This window comes from Bos taurus, chromosome 9 (genome assembly GCF_002263795.3).
Source record: "Bos taurus isolate L1 Dominette 01449 registration number 42190680 breed Hereford chromosome 9, ARS-UCD2.0, whole genome shotgun sequence".
NCBI lineage: Eukaryota > Metazoa > Chordata > Mammalia > Artiodactyla > Bovidae > Bos > Bos taurus.
The window spans coordinates 60,502,620-60,527,651 of record NC_037336.1 but is presented as its reverse complement, the minus strand read 5'-3'; the positions used below and the strand labels follow the sequence as shown (position 1 = coordinate 60,527,651).

At 46.8% G+C, this 25,032-nt stretch overlaps 1 protein-coding gene across 2 annotated transcripts in view; it reads right to left on the bottom strand.

The window, feature by feature from the left end:
• Positions 1–25,032, bottom strand: part of MDN1 (midasin AAA ATPase 1) — a 140,144-nt gene that overhangs the window by 22,758 nt on the left and 92,354 nt on the right. For both annotated transcript variants that reach the window (XM_005210876.5, NM_001206168.3), the window contains exons 60-83: positions 23,798–24,012; positions 23,026–23,413; positions 21,919–22,028; positions 20,606–21,311; positions 19,274–19,435; positions 18,553–18,823; positions 17,541–17,776; positions 16,885–16,980; positions 16,133–16,227; positions 15,751–15,872; positions 15,031–15,177; positions 14,079–14,188; positions 13,415–13,488; positions 12,743–12,941; positions 11,249–11,408; positions 9,035–9,181; positions 8,401–8,527; positions 7,619–7,724; positions 6,963–7,078; positions 5,605–6,060; positions 5,143–5,369; positions 4,055–4,210; positions 3,725–3,894; positions 2,870–3,031 (exon numbers count right to left, since the gene is read on the bottom strand). In XM_005210876.5, the coding sequence (XP_005210933.2) occupies positions 2,870–3,031; positions 3,725–3,894; positions 4,055–4,210; positions 5,143–5,369; positions 5,605–6,060; positions 6,963–7,078; positions 7,619–7,724; positions 8,401–8,527; positions 9,035–9,181; positions 11,249–11,408; positions 12,743–12,941; positions 13,415–13,488; positions 14,079–14,188; positions 15,031–15,177; positions 15,751–15,872; positions 16,133–16,227; positions 16,885–16,980; positions 17,541–17,776; positions 18,553–18,823; positions 19,274–19,435; positions 20,606–21,311; positions 21,919–22,028; positions 23,026–23,413; positions 23,798–24,012 (4,758 nt within the window). The remainder of the gene's footprint in view (positions 1–2,869; positions 3,032–3,724; positions 3,895–4,054; positions 4,211–5,142; positions 5,370–5,604; positions 6,061–6,962; positions 7,079–7,618; positions 7,725–8,400; positions 8,528–9,034; positions 9,182–11,248; positions 11,409–12,742; positions 12,942–13,414; positions 13,489–14,078; positions 14,189–15,030; positions 15,178–15,750; positions 15,873–16,132; positions 16,228–16,884; positions 16,981–17,540; positions 17,777–18,552; positions 18,824–19,273; positions 19,436–20,605; positions 21,312–21,918; positions 22,029–23,025; positions 23,414–23,797; positions 24,013–25,032) is intronic.

The following is a 25,032-nucleotide window of genomic DNA, read 5'->3' as shown; positions in this document are numbered from 1 at the left end:
AGTTATTATGCCGTTTCAAAGCTTGACGTCAGATTTAATATACGAGGTTTTGACTGTGAAAGCCTCTGGTATGTAGTAATCTGTCATTCTGCTAATAGAAAAATTTGAATGAGGTATATACTAGGATGGTGTTTAAGGAGCAAATCACCAGGGGTGGGGAGGGAGAGTAAACCCTCTCGGTGTCTAAATCCCAAAAGGGTTTTGTCCTTCTTTATCTACTTCCCAAATTAGTAAGCCAGAGAGGAAAGAGAGAAGACATGTACCCTTGAGGTACAGCAACTTGAAAGCAGATGCTGTAAGTGAGAGATTTCATTTTCTTTCATTAAGGAAAATTTTCTGTGATGTTCCTCAAATCAAGTCACAGTGCGTGCGTGTGTGTGTGGCTAAGTTGCTTCAGTCCTGTCTGACTCTTTGCAGTCTGATTCTTTGCAATCCTAAGGACCACAGCCCACCAGGCTCCTCTGTCCATGGGATTCTCCAGGCACGAATACTGGAGTAGGTTGCTATGCCCTCCTCCAGGGGATTTTCCCAACCCAGGGATCGAACCTGAGTCTCTTACATCTACCTGCACTGGCAGGCAGGTTCTTTACCACTAGCATTTTTAAGAACCGCTAGTTCTTTACCGCTGGGAAGTAATTATAACGCCAAAAAAATTTTAAAAAAGCACCCCCGCCCTTGAGGTAACCTGACACTCTCAGCCTGGGCTGTCTGCTGCCAAGGCACTTGGCAACCCTATGGCATGGTCTAGAGATATAGCAACACTTGTGAAGAGTTAACAAAACTCTATTTCATGTCAGAAGGTAGCCTAAAAATAAGTATCAAATACTAGTGTGTGGGATGAAATTGACTAGAAAAAGAAATAGAAGAAAATAATGGCTCTCAATCAGAAATTCTACCAGAGAAAAGTATAAGCTATCAAGATATTTGTCAATCTGAGGATGAGAATGTCCTATGAATAAGCTGACAACAAGACCAAGATCCAAGAGCAACAAACACTGACTGTGACTGAGTTACACAGAAACAGCTTTCTATGGATTAAGTGCTTTACTCACAACCTAGATCTATTATCTTAGCACTGTATCTAATCTATTTTCAAGTTCTCTCAGCACTCCTCAGAGAGAACAGGAATACAGTACAGAGACTTAAAAAATTAAGGGAAAGGCAAACTCACTTTCAGGACATGTATTCTTAGAAAGGTGACTGAAAAATACATTTTTGTTAAAATAGTGAGGTAAATGGCTACGTACTCCAGTATTCTTGCCTGGAGAATCCTATGGAGAGAGGAGCCTGGTGGGCTAGTCCATGGGATCACACAGCATCAGACAAAACTGAGCACCTAACACTTTCTCACACTATTTTAAAGAAATATGTTTAGACGCATGCAGAGTAAGTCATAAAAGGAGGGAGATTCAGATGTCCTTCCGCAGGGCACATTACTGCTGCAGCTGAGACAGACGCTAAGCTCGAAGCACTCTGCTTTTATCAGAACCACTGCTACCCTCACAACCCCGTCCGTAAACACACACAGGTCTGACAGGCCAGTCATTCTAGAACCTGTCAGACAACAGCAATGGTCAAGTGGACAATCATAGCCAACCCAAGTCTCGGGGCACCCTCAGCATACTGTCCTGCCTGTCTTCTGCATGCAGTGTTCCCTCCAGAAGTGATGGGATGTGAGACTGGCTCAGTGCCCATCAGAGAGAGGGGGCAGATCTCAATAAAGGTACACACTTATCCTCTAGACACAAGGGCTTGCCTCCCCATTTTTTTTTTTTAATCCCTTTGTAGTATTTTAGATACTCAAAACTAAGAACTTGTGACTGTTTACAAGAAGCCTAAACCTCACCTTCAGTTTGTAAATTCCTATCTTCTTTAAGTGCATCTCACCTGTACCATATTTAGATTCAGGAAAGATCTTAAAAATATTAGGGATATTAAAAGAAAAAAAAAAACACAACTATATACTTAGTTGAAGGTGGTTCTCACAAAAATGCAAGTCTCATTTTACACATAAGGAAACTGAGGCTAAGTGACTCACTCACTCTGAATCTTGGAACCAGATACCCCTGTGACTGGCCTTACCATGCCATGCTGAGTCTGTTAGATCTGTCTGCTGCTCCTGAATTCCAAGGGTAGGGTCTACAGTCTCTACAGTATCGATGCTTTTCACAGTACTGGGATCATGGCTGAATGAAGGAATGACTTCCCTATTAAAGATGCCCACCTCGCTTAACCTTAAGAACCCCATTACCATTTCATGAATAAATATAAATGACTTACAACTTAATAGCATTAAAGTGAAGTTGCTCAGTTGTTGACTCTTTGCAACCCTATGGACTGTAGCCTGCCAGGCTCCTCTGTCCATGGGATTTTCCAGGCAAGAATACTGGAGTGGGTTGCCATTTTCTTCTCTAGGGGATCTTCCTGACCCAGAGATCAAACTCAGATCTCCCACACTGCAGGCAGACTCTACCCTCTGAGCCACCAGGGCTTAATAGCATCAAGGATTCATTTACCCTACAGGTCTAGCTCAGAGTTATCAGAAGACTTCAAATTGGAGACAGAGAGAAAAGGGTATGAACAGAAAGCAACAGCCTTTAGGCGGACTCTGTAGTCTAGGGAACTCCCCCTGTGAGGGACCTGATTTTACTAGAAACTAAAGTAGAGACCTGATTTTACTAGAAACTAAACCAAGACTTTAGTAGAAACAAGCTTAGTAAAAGGGGAATAAACAAAGCCATAAGAAATTCACAGGGAGGGCAAATCACCTCCTGCTATTTGTGAAGGTCCAGAATAAAAGCCCATCAAACCAAACACTGATGGGTATGGAATATTTGGGTACCTGCTGCTCCATGTAAACAGTCCTTACCTTCTGGGCAAGCTCTGTAAAGATCTGGGCAAGCACAGAGAGCAGCTTTGCAGTGCTACGGTGAGTCGCCAAAGACATGGTCAGGAAGAAGAGGACGAGGTCAGAGTACCTGGACAGCACGGGCACCAGGCGCACCAACAAGCAGCAGGACTGGGTGAAGAACTGGGGCAAAACAGATCGAAAGGCCTGCTCACACCAGGTTACTCTGGGTAACCAGGCATTTTAATTACACACAGGTACACCACGCGTGCTCACTGGGATTTCCTCCTCGTTCACACAAACTCTCACAACACTACACTTCAAATTCTTAGTGACTTAAGTCACTTGTTAACATTTAGTTAATAAGGTTGTTTAGCAAAAAGTATGTTTATAAACAAATTCTGCTGGGATTCAAAGTTCGCACTGGAAGCAATGCAACAGAATAACACGCAGGTTCTATAAAGTAAGTTGTTTCTCTGGACTTAGGGAGATGACAATGTCATCCTCTCCTGGCTTACTGAAGGGAAAGGGGGTTTGCATGATACGGCCAGTAATCCTTAGTTATGGTGGTAACATCCACCATTAACATCAAACACCCAGGAGTATGTGACTAGGATATGAAAGAATTCTAGGTACGTCAATCCTAGGTACTCTAGACTGCCATCATTTTTGCACTGACAATTGTAATCCTTAGCAAGCAAGTGCTAAGTTTTCCAAAGTCTGTCAGTGAGATCTACACGCACAAAGAGATCAAATTCTTAGTGATTCTGCCAAGGAGGCCTGCTTTGGGAACACTATGTGGAGTGAGGTGAAACCCCGTCTGCTTCTGCTCAGCCCACGTGGACAGTGAGAAGCTCGTAAGGATCCGCTGGTTACCGTGTGCTTGGCTGCTGTACCATCCTCGCCGGATGATTTCAGCCTCTCCACCAGCTCAGAGACAGCAGAAATGATTCTCTGCACATGCAACGTGCTCACGTCGGCCCAGAAGTCCTCCTCCAGGAGTTTTGTGAGGTGTCCTAACTGCAGGCTCTCGAAGCCTGCAGTCTCTTTCATTCACAGAAAAGAACAACATGGTGAATAACAGAATAAACTCTCCTCCTCTCCATTCATCCAATAATTATTCCAACATTTATCCTGATATTTAAAACAGATCATCAAATGAAAAAATCAAGTAAGAAACTAGTATTTTCCTGGTTCTAGACATACCATCTTCTTCTTGGGGTCTTGCCTGGTCAGTGCTCTCCTCTGTTTTTTTACTGTTTCTTTCTGCTAAATTCTGAATGGCACAAAGGATGGCCCGGATGGCGGTTTCCGTTTGCTCTGAAAAATCCTCTACAAACCCTTCATCCAGCATTTGGTTTCCTAGTAAAATAACATGGTGCAGAACAAATTTTTAAAACTCAATCATTGGTTTCAGTGCCTCTGGAAATTACTAACAATCCTCATTTGTTATTTTAACAAACAGCCACCAGCTAAGCACCTGCTAAGGCTGAGTCACTGTCAAGCTGTGCTGGGTATAAAGAATGAGACACATCCCTGGCATAGATAAACCTACAAGGTCATTTCCTTGTATTAAAACAATTTTGCTGCAAGAATGCCAAAAATATGAAAACAGTTAAGATGGAGTGTATAAATACCAACTTAATCCAAATAGGAACTGCCAGCTTTCCAGCCGAAGAGAGAACTTTCTGGAATAGCCAGTGAGCCTCTCCCTACTCATGTGCTATAAAGTAAGTAATGTGATGGCAACCCAGAGGCAAGGTGCTCAAACAAAAGTTAAGAGCTATGTGCTTGGGCTTCCCGGGTGGCTCAGTGGTGAAGAGTCTGCCTGCCAATGCAGGAGACATGGGTTCAATCCCTGGTCCAGGAAGATCCCACATGCTATGGAGCAACTAAGTCCGTGCTCCACAACTACTGAGCCTGTGCTCTAGAGCCTAGCCCCAGCTACTGAGCCCACGTGCCACAACTACTGAAGTCCACCTGCCCTAGAGCATGTGCTCCCATCAAGAGAAGTCACCACAGTGAGAAGCCCACACGTGGCAATGAAGAGCAGCGCCCACTCACTGCAACTAGAGAAAAGCCTGCGCAGATGGAAGACCCAACACAACCAAAGATAATTTATATATATATATATATAAAAGAGCTATGGGCTCCAACCACACTTTCTAGCCTTAGAACCCTGAACAGATACATCTAGAACAAAACAATGTTTCTTTAGGACAATGTGGACTTAAATCTATAAGACAGCGTTCCTACACTGGGCTTTTACTCCCTTACTGAAAAGCAGTCCTCACCTTCTTGGTTGCCTGGGGTGAGCAGATGTGTCTTCCAGGTAGTGAAGTCATCTGTGGCTTTATTGATCTCTCTTCTTACATATTCCATGCTCTCAACTAAAGCCATTTGTGGGTCTGTTTGCTCACCCTCAACCCCTGGAAGAATGAACAAGGACTCTAGGCCTTGCAAATGAGCTGACACCTTGGATAGGCAACTCAGCCCAGAAGAGCAAACTTCAAAATCTTTCCTGCAACAACAAAAATGCCACAATGTTGAAAGCAAGGCGCTGCCACCCATCCACACCCACCGTTCCCTCCCTCCAACCACTAAAACTCAGGGTATCTAGAGACTTACAGCTGGACATACACCACAAAGCACTATGCAGGTCATTGGAAAACTGAGGACTGAAGCACAACCCTTTCCTTCCCTCACTAAACCGTGACCATGCGCCCACACAGAGGCAGAGCAGAGAGCACACTCACCAAGAATGAAAGAGAGCCTCGCAAGACTGCTGCCTAATTCTGTCGACATCAGCTTTCACAGTTTTAACGGTTTTCAGCATCTCTGTTAATCTCACAGTTGACTGTTGCCAACGTGGGTCCTGTTTCCGCATCAGGCAACCAGAGGGCAGCTGCGTTTCTGGAGCTGGGGACGGGAAGGTCAGGTCTGATGGGATTAGGTCCCGCGCTGCTGGGGAAAGCAGCCCCTGGAGGCGCTCCGGGTCTTCCAGGTAGGGGGCGTGTCCAGGAGCAGGCCCAACAGCCGGGCAGCACTGGAGGAGCCAGGAGAGCTGCTCTAGCAGGACTTGGGTCTGCATAGCCAGGTGCTGTAGCCTCTCTGTCCACTGCTGCACCCCATCCTGAGGAGGGAAGGCCACGGGGTAGACGGGCGGCCCTGTCAGCCTGCCGTCCATCTCTTGCACACAACTGAGGAGGTTCCTGCGCAGAGAAACAAACCCAGGGGAAAAACACATGGCACCTTCAACTGTGTCACCGAGCCATCTGTTAACAGTAAATTCACTGATTTCTGGATGAAGTATGGGCTCTTCCACATAATCAAGAAGAGATGCTCCCCCAGAGGAGTAAAAGGTCTGATCATATGCCTTCCAAAGTACTTAAACACAGCCTTTTGTGTTTAAACACACCCTTCAGAGTAGCAGAATGGGAACTCACTGCTTATCGTCTGCCACTGACAGGCCTCTCATACCTAACACAGTCACAGCAACACAGTGACTTCAGCCACTATTTTCTAAAATAAAAAATCTAGTAAATGTTGTATACTTTGCTATATAAACTCTTGTGAGCAGGGACAAAATAGCTGAAGTGACTACAGTCTAGAATATGATCTCTCAGCCAAGGATCCACTCAGCAGGTGATGACAGGCTTCCTAGCCGTCATCTTTTTAAATATTTATTTCCATTGGGGAGCATCTGTGTATAGTTCAGCAAACTGCAACTCTGTGATCCAAAAAGCCTAACAAACTCAAGTCGATTTACATCTGATCTGTGCCAAGACTGGGATGCCCCAATGCCGTGAATGCAACTCTGTCCCTCAGCCCACATGGACTGCCAACCACGAACTCCCTCACTCCAGACGAGGTGTGGTTTAGCTGTGACCATTTTTCCCGTCTGACTCCGCCTTCAACTCATCCCCCGGAGGTGCTGCCAACACCAGGGGGCAGAAGTGTTACCATCAAAAGTAAGGGGCCGAGCCAAGGCAACCCCATCTGCCTCTTTGGGCCTCAGACCTCACATTATAACTGGGAGCAGCTCATGCAGCAACTGTGAGCCGCACACAATTCTCCCTGATTCATTCCGAGAAACGCGGCCAGTCAGCAATACCTGAGGAGGATCCACTGCTCAGTCAGCACAGTCAGGGAGCGCCGCTGTCGGATGAGCACCTTCATCAGATGCGCCGAGAACCCTTTACACCGCTCCACGTGGCCCGCGCCCACCTCCTGGCAGGGAGAGAGGAGAGTGTGCTGAGGGGCAGCATGGTGCAGACGCCACTGTTCCTGCACTCCTGGAGGAGCCCTGTAGGGGGCAAGCTGGGTGTGCTGCCCTCTAGAGGCCACACATCCGTCCACCTCTGGGAGCAGGGCTTCTCCAAGTATGCTTCCACAGACCACGGATGTTCCATGAGCAGGAACTAGTTTAACACCAAAACTGGGTATCAGTGATGTTTTCTCAATTTACCAGGGGGTGGGGGGAGTGGGGTGGGGAATCTGAGGGTGGCATTCTCAATTTGAAGTTTTTCTTCCATAATTTTTCTTAAGGATTTGGACCTGCTAACAAACGGTGAGTAACAGAACTTGTTATCAAATGCTTTCTGGTTAAGCACAAAATTACATTGATTACATTACATTCTCAGGTTGATAACTGCAAAAAGCTCAGTCACCTCCAGTGATGGGCTGTGATCATGTGACCAGGTCTGAGGACGCTGCCCTGGATGAACAGGAGTCCCCAGGTCCTGCAATCCCAAGGCTCTATCATCCTACCTTGGCTGGAGCCGCCAGGACCGCAATAAGCCTGACGTGTCGTGCAAGAGAGCGATAGAAGTACTTCTGGCAGCCCTCCCATGAAGACGAGATTTCTGTAAGCAACCTGGAGAAGAAATCAACATGACGTAATTAATTAAAACCGTTATCTCCACCCCAGATCCTGAGGAGTCAGAAACTGGTCCATTCAGCCACAACCAGAAACCAAGAGTCTGATCAGATTTACTTCTGTGAGGACCCATTGAATCAAGTACTCATCAGTCCTTTACACAAAGGATGTGACAGTAACATGAGACCTTAGAAGAGGTTTGTGTATATGGCACACCTAAAAATGTGACCATTCTCTTACAGATTTTCATCTGTACCTTCAAATCAAGTGAGCAGACCTCAGGAAAAATCAAAGGGCCAAAAAAATAATGGGAGAGATGAACACGAGGAGGAAAGAGAAATGAAAAGAAGAAAATCAACAGTTACTAACACTTGCTTTAAATGCTCAAAGTGGTCCCTTGTCTTCCTCACCCCACCAGGCTCCCAACAGAGCCCAACCTTCCAATGTTTTACATTCATTCCTTACCTTTTAAAAGGGCAGAAGGAGAGGGAAGTTTTTTAAAAAAGAAAATTAACACTTACTAGGTGCTCACCACCTGCCAGTCCTGAGCCGGCACTTTTTAAAATGTTATCCTAATGGCAACACTGGGCCAGAAGTACTGCTACCCCTACTCTGGCAAACGAGGCCATGGAGGCTTAGCTGCCGTGCTCCATTTATAATTAAAAACACTAACCTAGAATCAGCCCCCTGAGTGCTGCTGACTATAGACAACGCGCTCTGGAGATCCAACGGGTGAAGATGGAGCATTTCTTGAGGGTTTTTTGTACGGGCCCAGGAAAGACCTTTGCGATATGACAAACCTAGGAAATAAACAGCATGTTTTTAAATAAAGAAACTCTGAAGAGAATGGATTAGCAATGCCACCGCTAATCAAAGTCATGTCCTGGGGAACAGCATCGCCCAGGACTCTCAGGCCCTGCCCCACACTGAGTGAAACAGAATCTGCTTCTGCACTTCAGCAAGATTCCCCAGGTAGTTCATATACGAGTTACTTCGAGAAGCACTGCTCTCTATGCAACGCTGGAAGGGTATGTGCGGTACAACAACTGGCGATGAAAATAAAACGCATGGTTTCTGAGAAACCTCATTGCAAAACTGTGAAACTCTCTGGGAGTCATAAATGGTTCATCACAGGATTTTCGTACGTGCAACTGCAACTCTCCGAATGGCATTTCCAAACCTTGCTTCCCACCTTATGTTTCGCACTATCGCAACTGTCTCTACAAAGTTTCCCCGAATCAGCCGTGTTATTTTGCTTCCTAAAAGCAGATGAGTATACTCCACTGAGTTTTCAGTGAAAACTGTACCAGTTTTTGTCAGGTGTTTAAAGAGGTCTGCTAAAGCTCGCTGCTTCTGCATGAGAATGTGCTTGGCTTCCGACCGCTGCTTCTCCTTCTCTGCGGAGGGGTCCACCTTTAAGCTCTGAAGCTCACTCATAAAGGAGATTACGTCGCCTGCAGGGAAGACAAGGGAGAAACATGGAAATCCCCAGGAATTCTTAATATACTCAGATTACCCAAGACCAAGGACATTTTGGAAACAAACACCAAGTGTCATTCATCTTTATATCTAACAGCCCTCAGCACTGGTAAATTCTCAATAACAACTGATGACACGCATGACAAGAGAAAAATCGGAAACAATCTATCTTGACAACAAACAACCCAAATAAAAGTAGCTAATCTTTTTATCCAGGGGTTTTATAATCAGTCAAGCAAAAAACACTTATTGAACATGGATCATGTGCCATGATTTACACTAGGAACTTTAAAACACTTGAATGAACTTCCCATAACTACAATATGAACTAGCTTCTATGCTGTACCATGTGCTTCGAAAACATTCTTTTAACCTGTACAGCTCCAGAACTTCTTTGTAGCCACTCTAAGAGGCTCAGAAAGTCTAGTCATTTTCCAAAGGCCATTCAGCTACACAGCAGACTTGAAGCCAGGACTTGAACCCTGGCTGAACTGACTCCAATGCCCAGATTCTTTCTCTGCCTTCCTGAGTAGCCACAGGAACCGAGAACACGAAGGTGCTGCCAATCTGCCACAGGTAGTGTCATGTCCTGCCAAGTCCATGCCGAAGTCCTAATCTCCCAGGACCTCAGAATACGACTGTGTTTAGAGATGGGGCCTTTAAGGAGCCCATGAAGCCTTGTATGTGGACTCTAATCTAATATGGCTGGCAACCTTAATAGAGGAGACAGGGACACAGAAAAGGCATCTACAAGGAGAGAGCCTCAGAAAAAAACCAACCCTGCTGACATTCTAATCTTGGACTTTCAGTCGCCAGAAGTGTGAGAAAATCAATTTCTATTATTTAAACCAACTAAGACATGGCACAGCTGCCCCTTGAACAACATGGGTTTGAACTGTGTGGGTCCACTTATATGCGAGTTTTTTTTTTTCAATAGTAAATGCCTCAGGGCTTACGCGAGCCTGAGTTGAATGAATTTGCGGATGTGGAACCATGGACACAGATGACCGACTCTAAGTGACACCTGGATTTCCCAGCTTGTGAAGGGGCGACGCCCCCAGCGGTCAGCTGTACTTTGCTAAGGCAGCCTGAGCAGATGAACGCAGGCGGTCTAGCCCGTCAGGTGAGAGCCCACACACTGCACACAGCCAACACAGCCGGCAGGAGAGGTCGCTGTGCGTCTCCCAAAGGGCGCACCTGGGATCTGTAGGCCATTCACCCCCATCATTAGGCACAGGCAGGCAGGTTATCTTGAAAAATGGATATTAGGCTATTACTCTAACAAGTTGGTTTTTACTTTATTTATCTGGCTGTGCCAGGTCTTAATTGCAGTATGTGGGATCTAGTTCCCTGATCAGGGATCGAATCTGGGTCCCCTGCATTGGGAGCACAGAGCCTTAAACACTGGACTGCCAGGCAAGTCCCACTAACAAGTTTTTTTTTTCTTTTTAAATATATTCCTGAGGTCAGACTGCAGCCTTACTGGAGAAGGACCAGCTTGACTGTGACCCCACACTCGCTGGGGCTGGGTAGAGGTGGAGGAAGTGGTGAAAGGCTGCCAAGGGCCCAAACAGTCTATTAAGTTCTGGCTCCCCTTAAGTTGCTGATACACTGCAGAGTAAGAACAACCAGGGAGACAAGATTGCTATGGCTCTCCGAAGTGCAAGGAAAAAGAAAGGGACTGTGGATGAACTTTTCTTCTCCTTTAACTCAAGAGAGACAACATTCTGAGAGGTGGTGACGGCATCCAGACTCTAGGAAACCCTTCACTCACGTCCCTGACCAGGAAGAGCCGATGTGGACAAGGCTGCTGTAGAGAATGGCTAACACCGCTCTGGTCTGCACGAGAGGAGGACAAGACGAAAACCATGATGACCATGTGTAGGGTCTCAGCTGACTGTGTCTGGGTTTTGGCTGGTTTATAACCCACTTGCTTCTTCAATTACCTGCTCTACACTACTAGGACACAATTAATCCCAGCCTTCCTGGGCCACCGGGGATACTTCAGAAAGCAAGCCTCCTCAGTCTGGGCATGCACCCACCAGTGAACTGGTCGAGGCCCTCCACGAGGCAGGGCAGGGGGCTTCCCTGGATGAGCGTTAGGCACATCTTCCTCATGCGTTTCAGGAGTTTCGGCAAGCGACGCAGAAGGGCCCCCTCCGAGGGGAGAGGGGCGCCCAGACACTGCTCTGGAACAGCACCCTGTGAGATAGAGCACAACAGTCATGATACATCCCCACACGGGTGCTGAATTAAATGTCATGCCCTCCACATACCCGGCTCAGCAACAGGAAGCTCCCCTTGCCCCATCTCTGAAGTCTCACAAGAATAAATAAAACATTACCAAAGGTAAAACAGCACGTGCCTCAGGTGCTTAGCAGAGTATGGAGCTGGTGTGCGAGGTCCCCGTCAGGGAAGCCCCTGACCCCACTGCTCCCAGCACTGCCTTCTGCGCTTGTCATGAGAGGCCGTCCTGCTCCCTGAAGGCAGGACTGGGCAGCGTAACTGCTGCCTCTGAGATAATGTGCAACGCTATGCTTCGCAGACACACAGGCAGGGCTAACCTGACCACCAAATCCTACTTCAGCCACTGTCTCCCATCACCCTCTAATTCCTGACACTTCAAATACCAGGATCCAGATACTAGGGAAGGCAGCAGATGAAAGGAAACTAGGCAAAGGGAAAAGCTTTTGTCTGTCAGGGCCACGGTTTTACTACTTTTTTTTCCTGAGGAATCCTGAAATTCTTAACTCAATAACAAAAAAATTTGATTAGCATTATGAGTGGTGAGGTGATGAATACAATCAAAAGAAGATAAATTTGGCAGCCATATCATTTGTGTGCAGCCATATCATAGCTGGACGCTCAATTTCTACTAGCTTTCTGAACTATTAAAATATTTAACACAGCTTGAAGAATTGCATTGCTAACTCTCTAGACCCAGCGTGGAAAGCACAACATGATGGCAAAAGCCATCACAAGTGCTCCCCACACCCAGTGACTCTGCAACAGGGACACCCTCCTGTCACAGACCTGCTCACTCAAGGTCTTGATAACTGTTTCCATTTTCAGGAATTTGGTAAGCCAGTTCTTAAGTCTTGGTACTTGAAACTGGCCGTGATGGCAGTTCACACATTTCCACACCATGGTCATCAGCAACCACTTTAAGCAGCACGTCACTACACATAGTCACTCCTGGTGTGTGCAGCAGCCTCGTCACGTGGGATCCCAAAGGCAGCTTCCATGCCCTATTCCTAAGCTGATGCTTTAAATCTTTGCTTACGGGTAAGTGAACTGTTCACAGATAAGTACATCGGTTTTGTACACAAGCCCATGTTAAGCTTCCAGCATGAGGATTAACACTTTTTGCCTTACTAGGCAGCAGGGTCAGAAAGACAAACACCACACCGCCAGCCCAAAGAGGAAGATTTCAAAGGCATTCCCTCACCTAGCTCTGAAGGCACGTCTCCCACAGAAAGCACAGACCCCGTCCGACCAGCTCAGGAAGAAGCAAACACCATCCCGCGAGCTAATACCTGCACAGCTGCTGGCCGGGCTAACAGGGTCTCCCTCAGTACCCTGTTCAGTCTCTGAATGGGGGACTCCTTACTCGCGGCGGCACCTGTCGGCCTTGGCAAAGAGTCCGGCTGCTCCTCCTCATCCCCCTCCGCCAGGGATGACCGGCAGGGTTCGCTCAGGACAGCTTCAAATTTCTTCATGAATTTAAAGAGGGTTCTGGCCCCCAGGTAATGGGAGATAAGGGCAGGGAAAAGTAAAAATGGAAAAGTGAGGAAATATGTAAATGACATAATGCATACACAGGTAACTTAATAACTTGTACCTCTGGTATACAACGAGTGTCCTAGAAACTCATAACTTTTTGGGTTTTTTTAAAGGAAAAAGCATGGCAGGTATTCTAATCTCAACTGAAGCCAGGAATGGTGGGATCACTTGGCTGAAGGTGAGCGGGTGGCAGAGGACTCGACCTTCAGCAGCACACAGACCACTCTGCCTCCAGACACATCAGTTCCTCCAGCAGTGAGACTACTTTGGGTGGGAGGGGTCGTGCTGTGCAGCCAGAACAGTCTAGTGTTTTTTTTAGCAGATTTAAGGTAGCACAAGTCAGGCCTTTGTAACAATGTAGTCATGCTGTCTATCATTCAAAAATTCTGAGTTTTGGCCACCCCCTGTTTTAAAAGATGAATTACCTGTGTGTCTTTTCCACAGACTGCTTAATAGACCAGAAGCTGACATCATTCCACTTGGATATCTTAACAAATTCCTGTAAGATAAATGAAGCTCAAGGAAGGGCTTTACAAAGGTGGTGTCATTCTGTTTCTTTCTAGATCACCCGTGTCATGACCAGAGCTCTCTTCATCCCTAACACAGGACAGTGTGTCAGTGAACAAGTAAGACAAGTCTAATAAAGGGATGTGTGTTTGTCTCAAAGGGATGGAAAAAAGTGCTGCTACAATCAGTATGTCACTGTGTACTCCAGCATAAACCGGCCTTGGTTCCACAACCACTGAAAGTATCAAATATAGGATCACAGCCCACAGACCGACACCAGGTGGCGCTCCTCTGAGGTGGAAGAGGGAGCCACCCACCGGCTGTGACTGGGGAGGGGGCCCTAACAGTCCTCCTAGGCGCCTCTGATGGCTGCTACTCCATGGAACCCTCACACACGTGGCCAGGGCACCAAAGGAGCCAATGCCACAAAACGCAAAACCTGCCATCCTGCTTGGCTGCTGCTATGCTCCCTTCCGTTCCTCAGAGCCCCTGTTTCACTGTTAATCGGATTAAAAACAGAACTGAAAAAGAATTTGCTGCTTTTGTTCTCCCAAGAGTGATTATGACTGCTGTTCATCTTACTTTAAGCTCTTTTTCCAGCGGGGAACGAAGTTCCACAATTTTGGCCTGGACCCGGTTGAAGAATTGCTTGTAATAATGGTACAAGTTCCACAGAACACTGCAAAGTGCATCTGGAAGAAAGGAAAAGGAAATGAAAACACCACACGTGCTGCTGGCTTCTCCCTCGGGGCTGCACACTCCCTCGTTACTCTCTGGGCCACGACATCACAGCACAGCACCCATAGATTACATAACAGCTCGTCGGGGAGCCAGGCTTAGTGGTTCCCAGAGATGCAGGCTGCCAGCACTACCCTATTTTTTTCATTTCAGTCTGCAGTGGATATTTTCTCCAGTCGCACTTTTGTTCTTAAAGAAGGCATACTCAGATGTTCTACCAAACTCACAATTTCCAACTCTTTCTCAGAATCTTACTGTAAAGTCAGCAGAAACTAAGCCTGTTTTAAAAGATGGCATATTAAGAGCTCACCTTGACTACTCATTCACGTAAATCTATACCTTACGGTGACACTTTTATCTAAACTGCTGTGGTCAGGGATGGTAACTGACAGTAGAAGTTTTATGTGCAGTTGCTTGATATGTGGCAGTGCTCTCCTGAGATCAAAGAACCTAATTATAGCCTGGATCAAGCAGAAGCTTAGCGGGACATATGCACCGTCTAGACAGACAGACGTGCTGCCTCAACATGCCAGCTTCTAGGATCTGCATCTGTTGATTTACCGCTGCCACAGTTCACTAGCCAGGGATTCAATTATAACCAGTCTGCACTTGATTTCAGTGTTTTTCTCTTTATCTCACCTGAATCACATTATAGTAAAAGACAACTGAAAGTGTCTTGTTTAAAACCTGGTATGCAATAAGACACCTGTCTCGAGAATTCAAAGCCTAATCATTTTAACAGCATAGGGTAAAATTAAAGAAAAAAATTTTTTTACACACGTATGTATATCCTTACCTTTTCCTTCGACTTGTGGCATCAGCAAGACATGACAATGGAAAACCAGTAACATCTGAAGTCGTATGTGGAACTCCCCCAGTGAGGATCCTTCAATAAATGCTTGTAATGTGCTGACCAGCAACATCAGGGTCATCTGTTTGTCATCTTTAGAGATTCAAAGAGGAAAACACACGTGTGTCTGCAACCATCACTCCGTGTCATATTGCACACAGTCTACTATGAGATCCCCGAGGGACACCAGTTAACGTGACGTTTGGAGTGAGGACCACAGCTACATTTCAAGCTGGTTTAAAAATGGCAGCTGCACTAGCAGTATATGTGAAATGCACACATGGCAAACGAGGAATTATAAGGCCCTTGTTCTAAGCATGAGATGAAACCCTTTTAACTCAAGCATTGTAACTACTACCTACCAAGACAGGAACTTCCTCTCTGACTTGTCTCATGGACACAGAGAATAAGGAAATCTTATCTTATGACTAGCTCTCTGGACTCTGGATAAGTCACTTTAGCCTCTCTGACTGTCATCATTATTCTCAGTAAAAAAAGAACTACCCAGCTTTTTCGGTTGACCTCGGGAACACCGGCTGTCACTTAACATGTCCTGTGTGAAAGCAGTGGGTGGAGGACAAGGGAGCAGTAAATCCCAGGCTCTGCAGCACTTCATGCTTAGCCTGGACCCTCTACATAAGCAGGGAATTCATGGTCAGGTGTTACCTTCCTGTTCCTCTGTTTGTTCCTGCATGTGCTTCTCCAGCATCTGGTAGATGGAGAACCAATGCTTGGTGGATTTCTCAGTGTGGCGCTTCATGGTATTATCCAAACTCATGGACCAACAGCTGAAATGTGGGAGGAGAGACCAAGGAGGAATGTAAGGAAACCCATTCAAATATGTGAAACCTTGGAGGCAGGAGCTAAATATTCACAATTCTCTCCTCCTAAATGAAGATGGAGAAGCTGCCAGTCTGCTGCCTCAGAATGCATGCTGTTGTCTGGTCTCCAGCTGACACATGACATCAACTCTGAAGGAACAACCCATCCAAAGACCATGTCCCTACAATGTAAGTTCAGGAGGGGGAGTGACAAATGAATCACTCACTTCAGTTCCAGTTTACGCCAACGGATGATCAACTGACTGACCAAATCAAGATGTTTCCGCAGAGACAGGGCTCGACTTGCATTCTCCTCCCAATCCTGACAAGACACAGAAGAAATTCACTACAGCCATTATTCAGTCCCTTGATCACCTCCTCCCTCAGGAACATCCTTAACTTTTCTTAAGCAAAGACCACTGGGACCTTAAACAACCTCTATACTGATGTACCAGGTGGCGCTAGTGGTAAAGAACCCACCTGCCAATGCAGGAGACATAAGAGACATGGGTTTGATCCCTGGATCAGGAAGATCCCTTGGAGGAGGAGATGGCAGCCCACTCCAGTAGCCTTGCCTGGGAAATTCCATGGACAGAGGAGCCTGGTGGGCTTCAGTCCACAGGGTCACAAAGAGTCAGACATGACTGAAGCAACTGAGCATGCATGCATGCACCAATACATAACCATCCTGCTTATCCAGCCTGGAGATCTTTCTGGTTACCTGACTAACCTCCAGCTGAGCAAACAGCACAGGATTTGGAGACCTGAGTCTGATTCTCTGTATTGTTAGTCACGTGACCCCCCTTGAAGTCCAGAGCCCTAATCTGAAAATCAGGGGAGCACCAGCCACTTCAGAGGCTATGAGAGGACTGAGGGGGTGAAGATGCAGACACCCAGCCAGTCTGAAGGCCAACTGGAATAATAAGAGAATCTCTTCAGTTGATGACAAACTAAAATGAGGACTAGAGAATCCTCTTACCTGTGCCTTTGCCAGAAGGATCTCTAAGCCATTCAGGAACTTTGAGATGGGGCTGGAAAGTGGGAAACTACAGATTCGGTCCATTACAACCAGCAGCTGCAGGGGGGAGAGAAAAAGATCTGGGCATGCTCACAGAGCTATCAATTGCCCACAGTCAGAGGGTACTGAAGACGGGCCTATTTCACGCAAAGGCCCTGCTTCACAAGCACCCATGAATGCTGTGGGTAAAACTCCAGGGCTGCGGATCCTGCCCAAGATAAACACTTTCTCTGCTGTATTACTCTGGAAGTGAGACTGAGTTTGATAAGGTAATTGCTATTATTACTGTTATAAGTTATTACAGAATTAGCTGAAGATCACAGAGCAAGGGTCTGAGTTAAAACTACTAAGCTTAAAAGAGCCAGACCCTTGTTTACATAAGGATGTGTCTGAATAAAGAGCAATGCAGCAGCATTTCATATGTGGATGACAAACCCTGAGCAACAGATAGAGTAAGTGGAACCTCAAACACCATTCACAAGCAGCATTACAAACGTGAATATTCATCCTACAGGAAACAGTGCCTCCTCGAAACGTGTTCTGTAAAACCTGTGTCACCACTGTGCAAGTCAACGCACCTGGGACAGTGAGAAGTGGCCTCCCCACCACCGCCCTACCTGCTCAAGCGCTGGGTGCTCTGGCCAATCCTGCAGCAGCCGGTGAACAGCCTCTGAGAAGCCTTGAAGCACGGGCTGGCAGTGCCGAGCTTCTGGAATGTTGGGGTGATGGTAGAAGTCATAGGGCCCGTCAGGCTTCACCATCAGGTCTGAGGTCACTTCCCCAAAGAGAGTGTTATGGGACAGGGTGCAGGCCAAAAGCTGGCTGCCCAAGAGCTGGTCATTCAGCTCAACTCCTGTGAAGTTATTAACAAGATCACAGTAAAGTTGGTGTCAAGTTACAAGGATGTTAGAAACATACTCAGAAACAAAGAATGACTGGGACTGAATGAAGCAGACATTGCAATGCCATTCACCCCCAAAGCAACACAAGCCCAGGACACTGTGACTCTAATTATAAATGGTTGTCACCAAAACCTGCCAAGTTTCAGGATACACAGATACTGCCTCCACGTAATCAAAGAGGGTGCAGTTTGGTTTGAAGGATTCAAATTCCCAGTTTTGGGGGCTCTTCGTGGCAGAAATGAAAGATTCCTTCCTACTTAAACCATGGTGTTTTGTTTTCATGAGATATAGAGGCAGAATGAAAGCTTCCTTCCTACTTGCATGGAGCAAATCATGAGGTTATGTAGGAAACTGCATCAAACCACACCCTGTGAAATTAATTTCTGAGTTCCCAGGCTACTCCCAGCAATACATGATTTCATTAGAAAAGCACCAAAGCTGTTAGAGGGAAATTAGAAATAACATGGAGAAACAAGACCATTAAAACTAATGGCATATCCTTACTTTCTTAATCCCTTTAACCAAAGTATTCAAAGGATGAGAAACCATGGTATGGCAGAATTTTACATTGATTTTGGAATTAGCTTTAAGTCCCTTAAGTTAAGGAAACACCATCAATTCGAACTTAGCAAAAACAGGGACGTAGCAGTTTTAATTGTTCCAGAAGCAGCAATCACATCGACTCATTCTGATTTCCCAAGAGCTAAAGAGAAGTAAACCACCATACCCATCAGGGGGTAGAAGTGTGTCACGAGAGATGCCCCTGTCTGGTAGCAGGACAGAAACAGGCTGAGGTAGTGCTCTGTCCCGTGGGGTGGCGGACTCTGCTGGTACCAGAGGGACCGGGCGAAGCCGAGGCACAGCTGCTGGTGGATGCGCATCACAGCCTGCATGGAGCTCTGTGACAGGACGGCGGGGCCAGGGGTGGCCTCCTCCTCTTGCCCACCTGAAGGTCCCTTCTCCTCTAATGTGGGTTCTACCAAAATATCTGCAAAGTCCTGTAAATAACATTAGAGCAATTGAACTTGTGAAAATCAAAATCCAGTTCTGATCAGACTAAAAGCAATGGGGAGGAATGGAGTGTGAATGATCAAGAAGATGAAGTAGCAAATTATGTGCATTAAGAAGTTATTTTAAAAATTACAAAATCATTCAAAGGGAATGTAACAGCACCTAACAAAGTGTTGCAGTCAGTTATAGAGTAAATCCTAAGAGTTTTCATCACAAGGAAAAAAATTTTCTTTTATATCTATATGAGTGATGGGTGTTCACTATACTTATTGTGGTAATCGTTGCATGGCAGATAGAAGTCAGATCCTTATGCTGAGCACCTTACACTCAAACAGTGCTGTGTGTTAATTATATCTCAGTAAAACTGGAAGGGGGGAAAAAAAAAACCCAGCCATTCACAGGTGAGGTGTGTGGCACCAGGGGAGCACACTGCCCACCTTCTCGTGCAGTGGGAACTGGCTCCTGAAGGCCCGCTCTTCCTCTTCCTCCTCGCTCAGGGCTGTCCTGGGGGTCCTGCCCCGGTACCTGTACAGGCTGCTTTCCTGCTCCGCCTTCTCCTGGGCTATACGTTCCTGCTCGTCCCACTCATTGATGATTTCCTGAAAAATCACACATTCCAGCAGAAGCTTATTTGCCTTTGCTCAGGCACTTATAGTGAACAAAGGCAGGATTTGTTATCTCTTTATTTCCCATGAAAACAAAACACCAGGGTTCAAAACCAGATAAATGACAACGTCCAAGAAACTAAATTCCATGTAGCAGAGAGTAAATGGGCTTTGTTTTCAAACCATGTATCTGTAGCAAAATGATTTTCCTAAATTCTCCCTTGCTGTATTGTTACAATTTTGCAGGTGTGAAAATCTGCAGGACTGGGGACCTGCTGTGAGGCATGGGTGGTGCTCTGTATTAGGGGTCAGCAAAGTGGGCATGTGATGCAGACTGCACTTGGCCAGCACCTCAGGGAGATGGATGCCCCATGGGTTCGGAAAAGAGAAAATAAACTGGGGACTGGGTGTTCTTGGGGAACCAATCAGGCAAAATGGCCATACCTTACCAGACATTTCCTAAATCCCCTACCACCTCTAAAGCCCTTTAAGTATTGAGGAGGGCTGAGGACATGAGCATCCTCCGTTCAAGAAGACAGTTTGTATCAGAAGCCTAAGCAAGCAGTTAACCATTGTCTCAGTAATTCTTTCTCGAAATTTTACCCAAAGATCTTGCTTTAAGACTTTTCTTAGAATGGCACTGGTTTGGGTTTTTTTTTCTCTTCTAAATTAGCAAAAAGACTTTACATACAAATGTAAATATTTAGTGATAGGAATAAACCAACGTGCTAATAGTTCATATGGTTCACATGGCTTTAAGTGGCAGAATCTAACACTTTAGCTTATACTTATTCTTTTAACTGTCTACAATGAGAACAAATTGCTTTTGTTGGTAAGGGAGAAAAGCAGAAGTTATTTTCTTAATGTTAATAAAAGTTGATATCATTACATGGCAAAACCCATTGTAAACAAAGTCAACACCAACAAACTAGGACAGACCATTTGCAATGTGCATCAGGCACAAAGGACTGATGTCACTAATAATTTTTTTTGATCTCTTAAAAACAAAAAAGGCCCCGAAACCTGACAATTAAATGTGAAAAAGCAAGAAACAGCTACTTGATCCCCACTCCCTAACCACACGATCTCATCTACGTTGGGCACGGCAAGTGTCCTCCAGGCACGCTGCTTGTGTCCCTGGCGCCCTGCTGGAGGTGGGCTCACCTGACATGCATGTCTGAAGAGCTGCAGGGCCCGCTGGTCCAGCTCTCCCTTGCACAGCACGTGGGAGCGCAGGTATAGGAGGGCGTTCAGCAGCAGCTGTTCTCGGCTTGTGCAGGGGCTCTGGCCCTTCTCTTCCAGCTCCCGTCCTCCCGAGCGCTTGAGTATCAGCTTGCTGAGGCCACGCAGCACCTCCTCCGACTTCACAGAGCACAGAGCGTCTGCGTGGGCATAGTAGGTAGGGAAGGCAGGGCCCACCGATGGGAAAGCCAGCAGGGATGTGGCCAGGGCCCCCAGCCTGTCTGCGCCAGCCAGGCCACCCTGGAGCGAGGCATGGACCTCGCCTGCCACCAGCCGCATGCCGTGCTGCAGCTGCAGTATGGAGGCCTGCAGCGGGGCCGTGGCGTCTGGGTACAGGGCAAACTCCTCGGCCAGCCGCCTCCGGAACTGATGGTGCGACTGCTGCCAGGAGGCCTCCTCCTTCAAAAGGTTCTGGGCCACCTGGGCGGCCCGAGGTCCATCCGAGCGCAGGGCCTGCAGGAGCCGCGTGAGCAGATCCTGAACGGTGGTGGCCTGGGCAATACTACTGACGTAGTGGTGGATTTCCTGCACCAGGGCCTCATATGTAGGCAGCGGGGGCCGGCAGGCCTGCTTCTTGGACAGGCTGCAGATTAAGTTCTCCAGCTGATCAATTCTCTGGCGAAGCAACCTAAAGGCAAATCAACACCATATGCAAATTCCATTAAAAGCAAAATAACAAATCTAGACTGAGCTCTTGGGAAATAGAAGGAAGGCATTTCAGCTTCTGAGGCATACAATGATGAAATACTGACAATTACAATGAGAATGGATTATACATCTACAGCATTTACCGTGTGTAACCCATGTTGTCAAGCACTCTGGATGTGCATCTCATTGAAGCAGGCACTATCATCCTGCTTTTACAGACAGGGCACTGCAGTGTAAGGCACTGAGTGGTCTACCCAAGGTCTAAAGCTGGTGGAGCTCAGATCCCACTAAATAGTACTTCCTAAGGTAACAGATCCCCTGGTGCCCGTCATCGCACCCAACTCCTTCCACACGGAGAGCAAGTTCTGCTTTCAACCCTCCTGGCTCCAGATAAGTCCTCCCACTCCTTTCACAGAGTATATTTTTCCTGATTATAACTGGGGCTTTGGGATCTACTTGCTAATAGAGCTCACGTATGTAGAGCATAGCCTCAGGTTAACACTGTAATGACACTGCAAAATGTCTTTTTAAAAGAAGATTCTAGCTGATAATCTCAAGTTCAAATAATCATCACTCTACAGTGTTACCTGATGTGAGGGTGAGAATGACTGAGGATGACTTCATCTTCCAGGTCTCTTCCAGTCTGCAGCTGGAATGAGAGGTTCCGGGTCTTCCACTCACACTGCAGCTGGTGTAACTAGCAGAAAAGGAGAGACTGGTCTGCTGCGCCCAGCTAGGACCAGGCCTGAGACACACAGCCCTGAGGGAGGGTCACTCCCTGGATGGAAGGAACCTGGGTTCCTGAATGACACAACAGTTGTGGGGTGGGTTCTGCTCCACTAATCTGGACCACTCACCTCAGAGCTGTCAGGTGAAAAGAAACTATCTCACTGATGCCAATGAACTACTGAATCTCTGCTACTGCAGCCTGCCCTTCACCCCAACTAATTTAATTTTCCTTCCTCAAAATATAGGTCCACTATATCACCATTTAACATACTCAGTTCCTGAGCTTGGTTGGGAGTTCAAATAGCAAGAAGTACATCACCCTATCTGAATCTACCGAATTCTTGAGTTTTGGATAACAAACACCAACAGTTCAAAACCTAAGGTCTACTCGTTGTTGTTTAGTCACCAAGTTGTGTCAGGTTTTTTGTGACCCCATGGACTGTAGGCCGCCAGGCTCCTCTGTCCATGAGGATCCTCCAGGCAAGAATACTGGAGTGGGTTGCCACGCCCTTCTCCGAGGGATCTTCTTAATTCAGGGATCGAACCCACGTTTCCTGTGTCTCCTGCACTGGTAGACAGATCCTTTACCAATGAGCCACCTGGGATGCCCTTAAGGAATACTATACCCTGTCTAAATAAGTTACTCAAATCCAAATATCCAAAACTTAATCTAGGTAGAGGGATCCAGATGGTGAGGGATACTATGAGTGTCTAGGAGAGCCTATCTGTCAGTGGCATGTAACCAGCATGGTGGTTATATAACCCCTTGTGGTGCCTGATCCTACTCGGAGGAACCCACAGACAGGACAACACAGTCTTTAGAGCACACTCGTGGAATGTCGCAGGGTAGCTTATGCACATCACCCCCCTGTGCTCTGAGAATCCAGAAGGGAGTAAAAGGAGTAATACACTAAGCAAAGCCAGCCCGTCAGGATGCAGCCCACACTCCAACCCTCCTTCCATACCTCTTCCTTGGCGTACTTGAGCTTGTACTCCCTCTTCACAGCAGGGTCAAAGCGCGCCTGGGGAAGCCAGGTCTGGATCTGGAGCAGGCCCAGGCTCACCCACAGGCTCCCACGGCGGGCTGGCTCGGGCAGGTCACCCTTGCCCTCCACCTCCCCGAACAAGTGGCGCAGAGAGGTAAGCAGGAGACACAGCAGCTCCTTGGGCAGCGCCTCTTGCCTGGCCAGGTCCCCAAGAGTCTCGCCCACGTGCTGGAAGGCCTGGCTATCCCTGAGCAGCAGCTGCCTGCAGTTGTGCACATGCTCTTGCTGCCGGGGCTCGGGGAGCAACTCCGCCAGGCCGGCCAGATGCCGGCACAGCACCAGGCCCTGGAGCTGGGCATCAGTGCGTCTGCAGGGACAAGGGAGCACTTACTGGGGTCTGCACTGCAGTCACAGGCATTTCTTTCTTACACTAGCATTCGTCCTTCCAGAAAACAGCAAGGCAGACTACACTGCTCTCCAGACTACACCTGGAGATGAATTTCTATTCTCGATCTGATATGGTTTTCTAGGCACCACCCTCTTGGTGACAATACACTGAGAGCTGGCAGAGGGGCTGGCCAGCTCATAGCAGTCTCTGTAATGGACTGAAAACCTGCTCATTCAGCCAAAAAACACCTTTCCTCAACCCACCGGAAATAGCCACTACCCAAACAAGCTCTGACCGAGGTCCCCATGACACACCCTGGAGGAAAAATGGGAGCTGTACCGTCTACCCAGGGAGAGGGAATACCTGAACTCTGCCACCACCGGGACAGCCATGTTGGTCCAGAGCATCGAGCTGACATCCCGGAGCTGCTGGCACCTCTCGACCCACTCCCCCAGGGTGACGTGCGAGGACGACAGGATGGGGAGGCCGCTCACATCCCAGGGACTTGCTCTACAGCTGCTGGTCACGATCTCAATGCAGCATTTGGAGAACACGGCTCTACTGAGACTGCCGGGACCCTGAGGGAGGGAGAGGAGTCAAGTTAACTTTTAGAAATTAACTAACGGGGTTTCAACAAGCAGCACTGGGGCACCTCAGGTTGTCAGGAACAGGTAACCATCATCCTGAGACAGGACTAGACTGGCAGAGTGGGGTCGGGTGCAGTGGGCCCTTCAAGGACTCCATTCTCTATGAATGAAGAGCAGGGGTTGCTTTTGTCAAGCAGGAGAAAATCCCTCACACCTAGGCATCAGGAAGACCACTTGTGCGGCAGGACTGAGGGCACACTGCAGGAAGGTGAGACTTGGAGGCAGGGGAAAGTGTTGGAAGACAAACAGATGAGCCAGAGGGACAAGCCTCTGCTTCCTGGACTGTTAACCTGGGACACAGGAATAGTGTCCATGACAACAGGTTAGGGGTGAGATCCACAGGAAAGCAAACCTCGACTGCATGCAACTCTTGGTGATCCGTAAGGTTTAACACTAAAGGCTTTGATATATCTTATACTAAAGGAATCAATTTTGATATAGGAATGGAACAGAGCTGAGTCCTACACCCATGAAAACTTGTGAGAATAAACTGCTGTGTCAAAAGTGGTGAAACTAGTGTTGTTAATACTGCTTTTGGATATATTTGTTTGTAGAAGATAAAAAATGTACATCCCTACCTCACAAAAGAAGATATTCTGATGAGACTGACATACACATAAATATGAACAAATGTTTTTAACTCTGGGTAGTGAAGAAAGACTTATTTAAAAGCATATCAAAGCCAGAAAGTAGAAAGTGGCTGGTGTATTTGAAAACTATAAAACGTGTGTGATATAAGAAAACATCTTCAAACCTGCAAGACAATAGAACACTAGAAATACATTTCCAACCATGTTAGGTGAAGGTTTAATATGCATAATATATAATGAGATCTTCATTAATAAAATGACGTTTAATGATCCTTTTTAAAGAAAATGGGCAATAAACATGACTGGAAAATTCAGAGAAAGAAATAAAAACAAACAATATACATATGTAAAGATGCTCTAT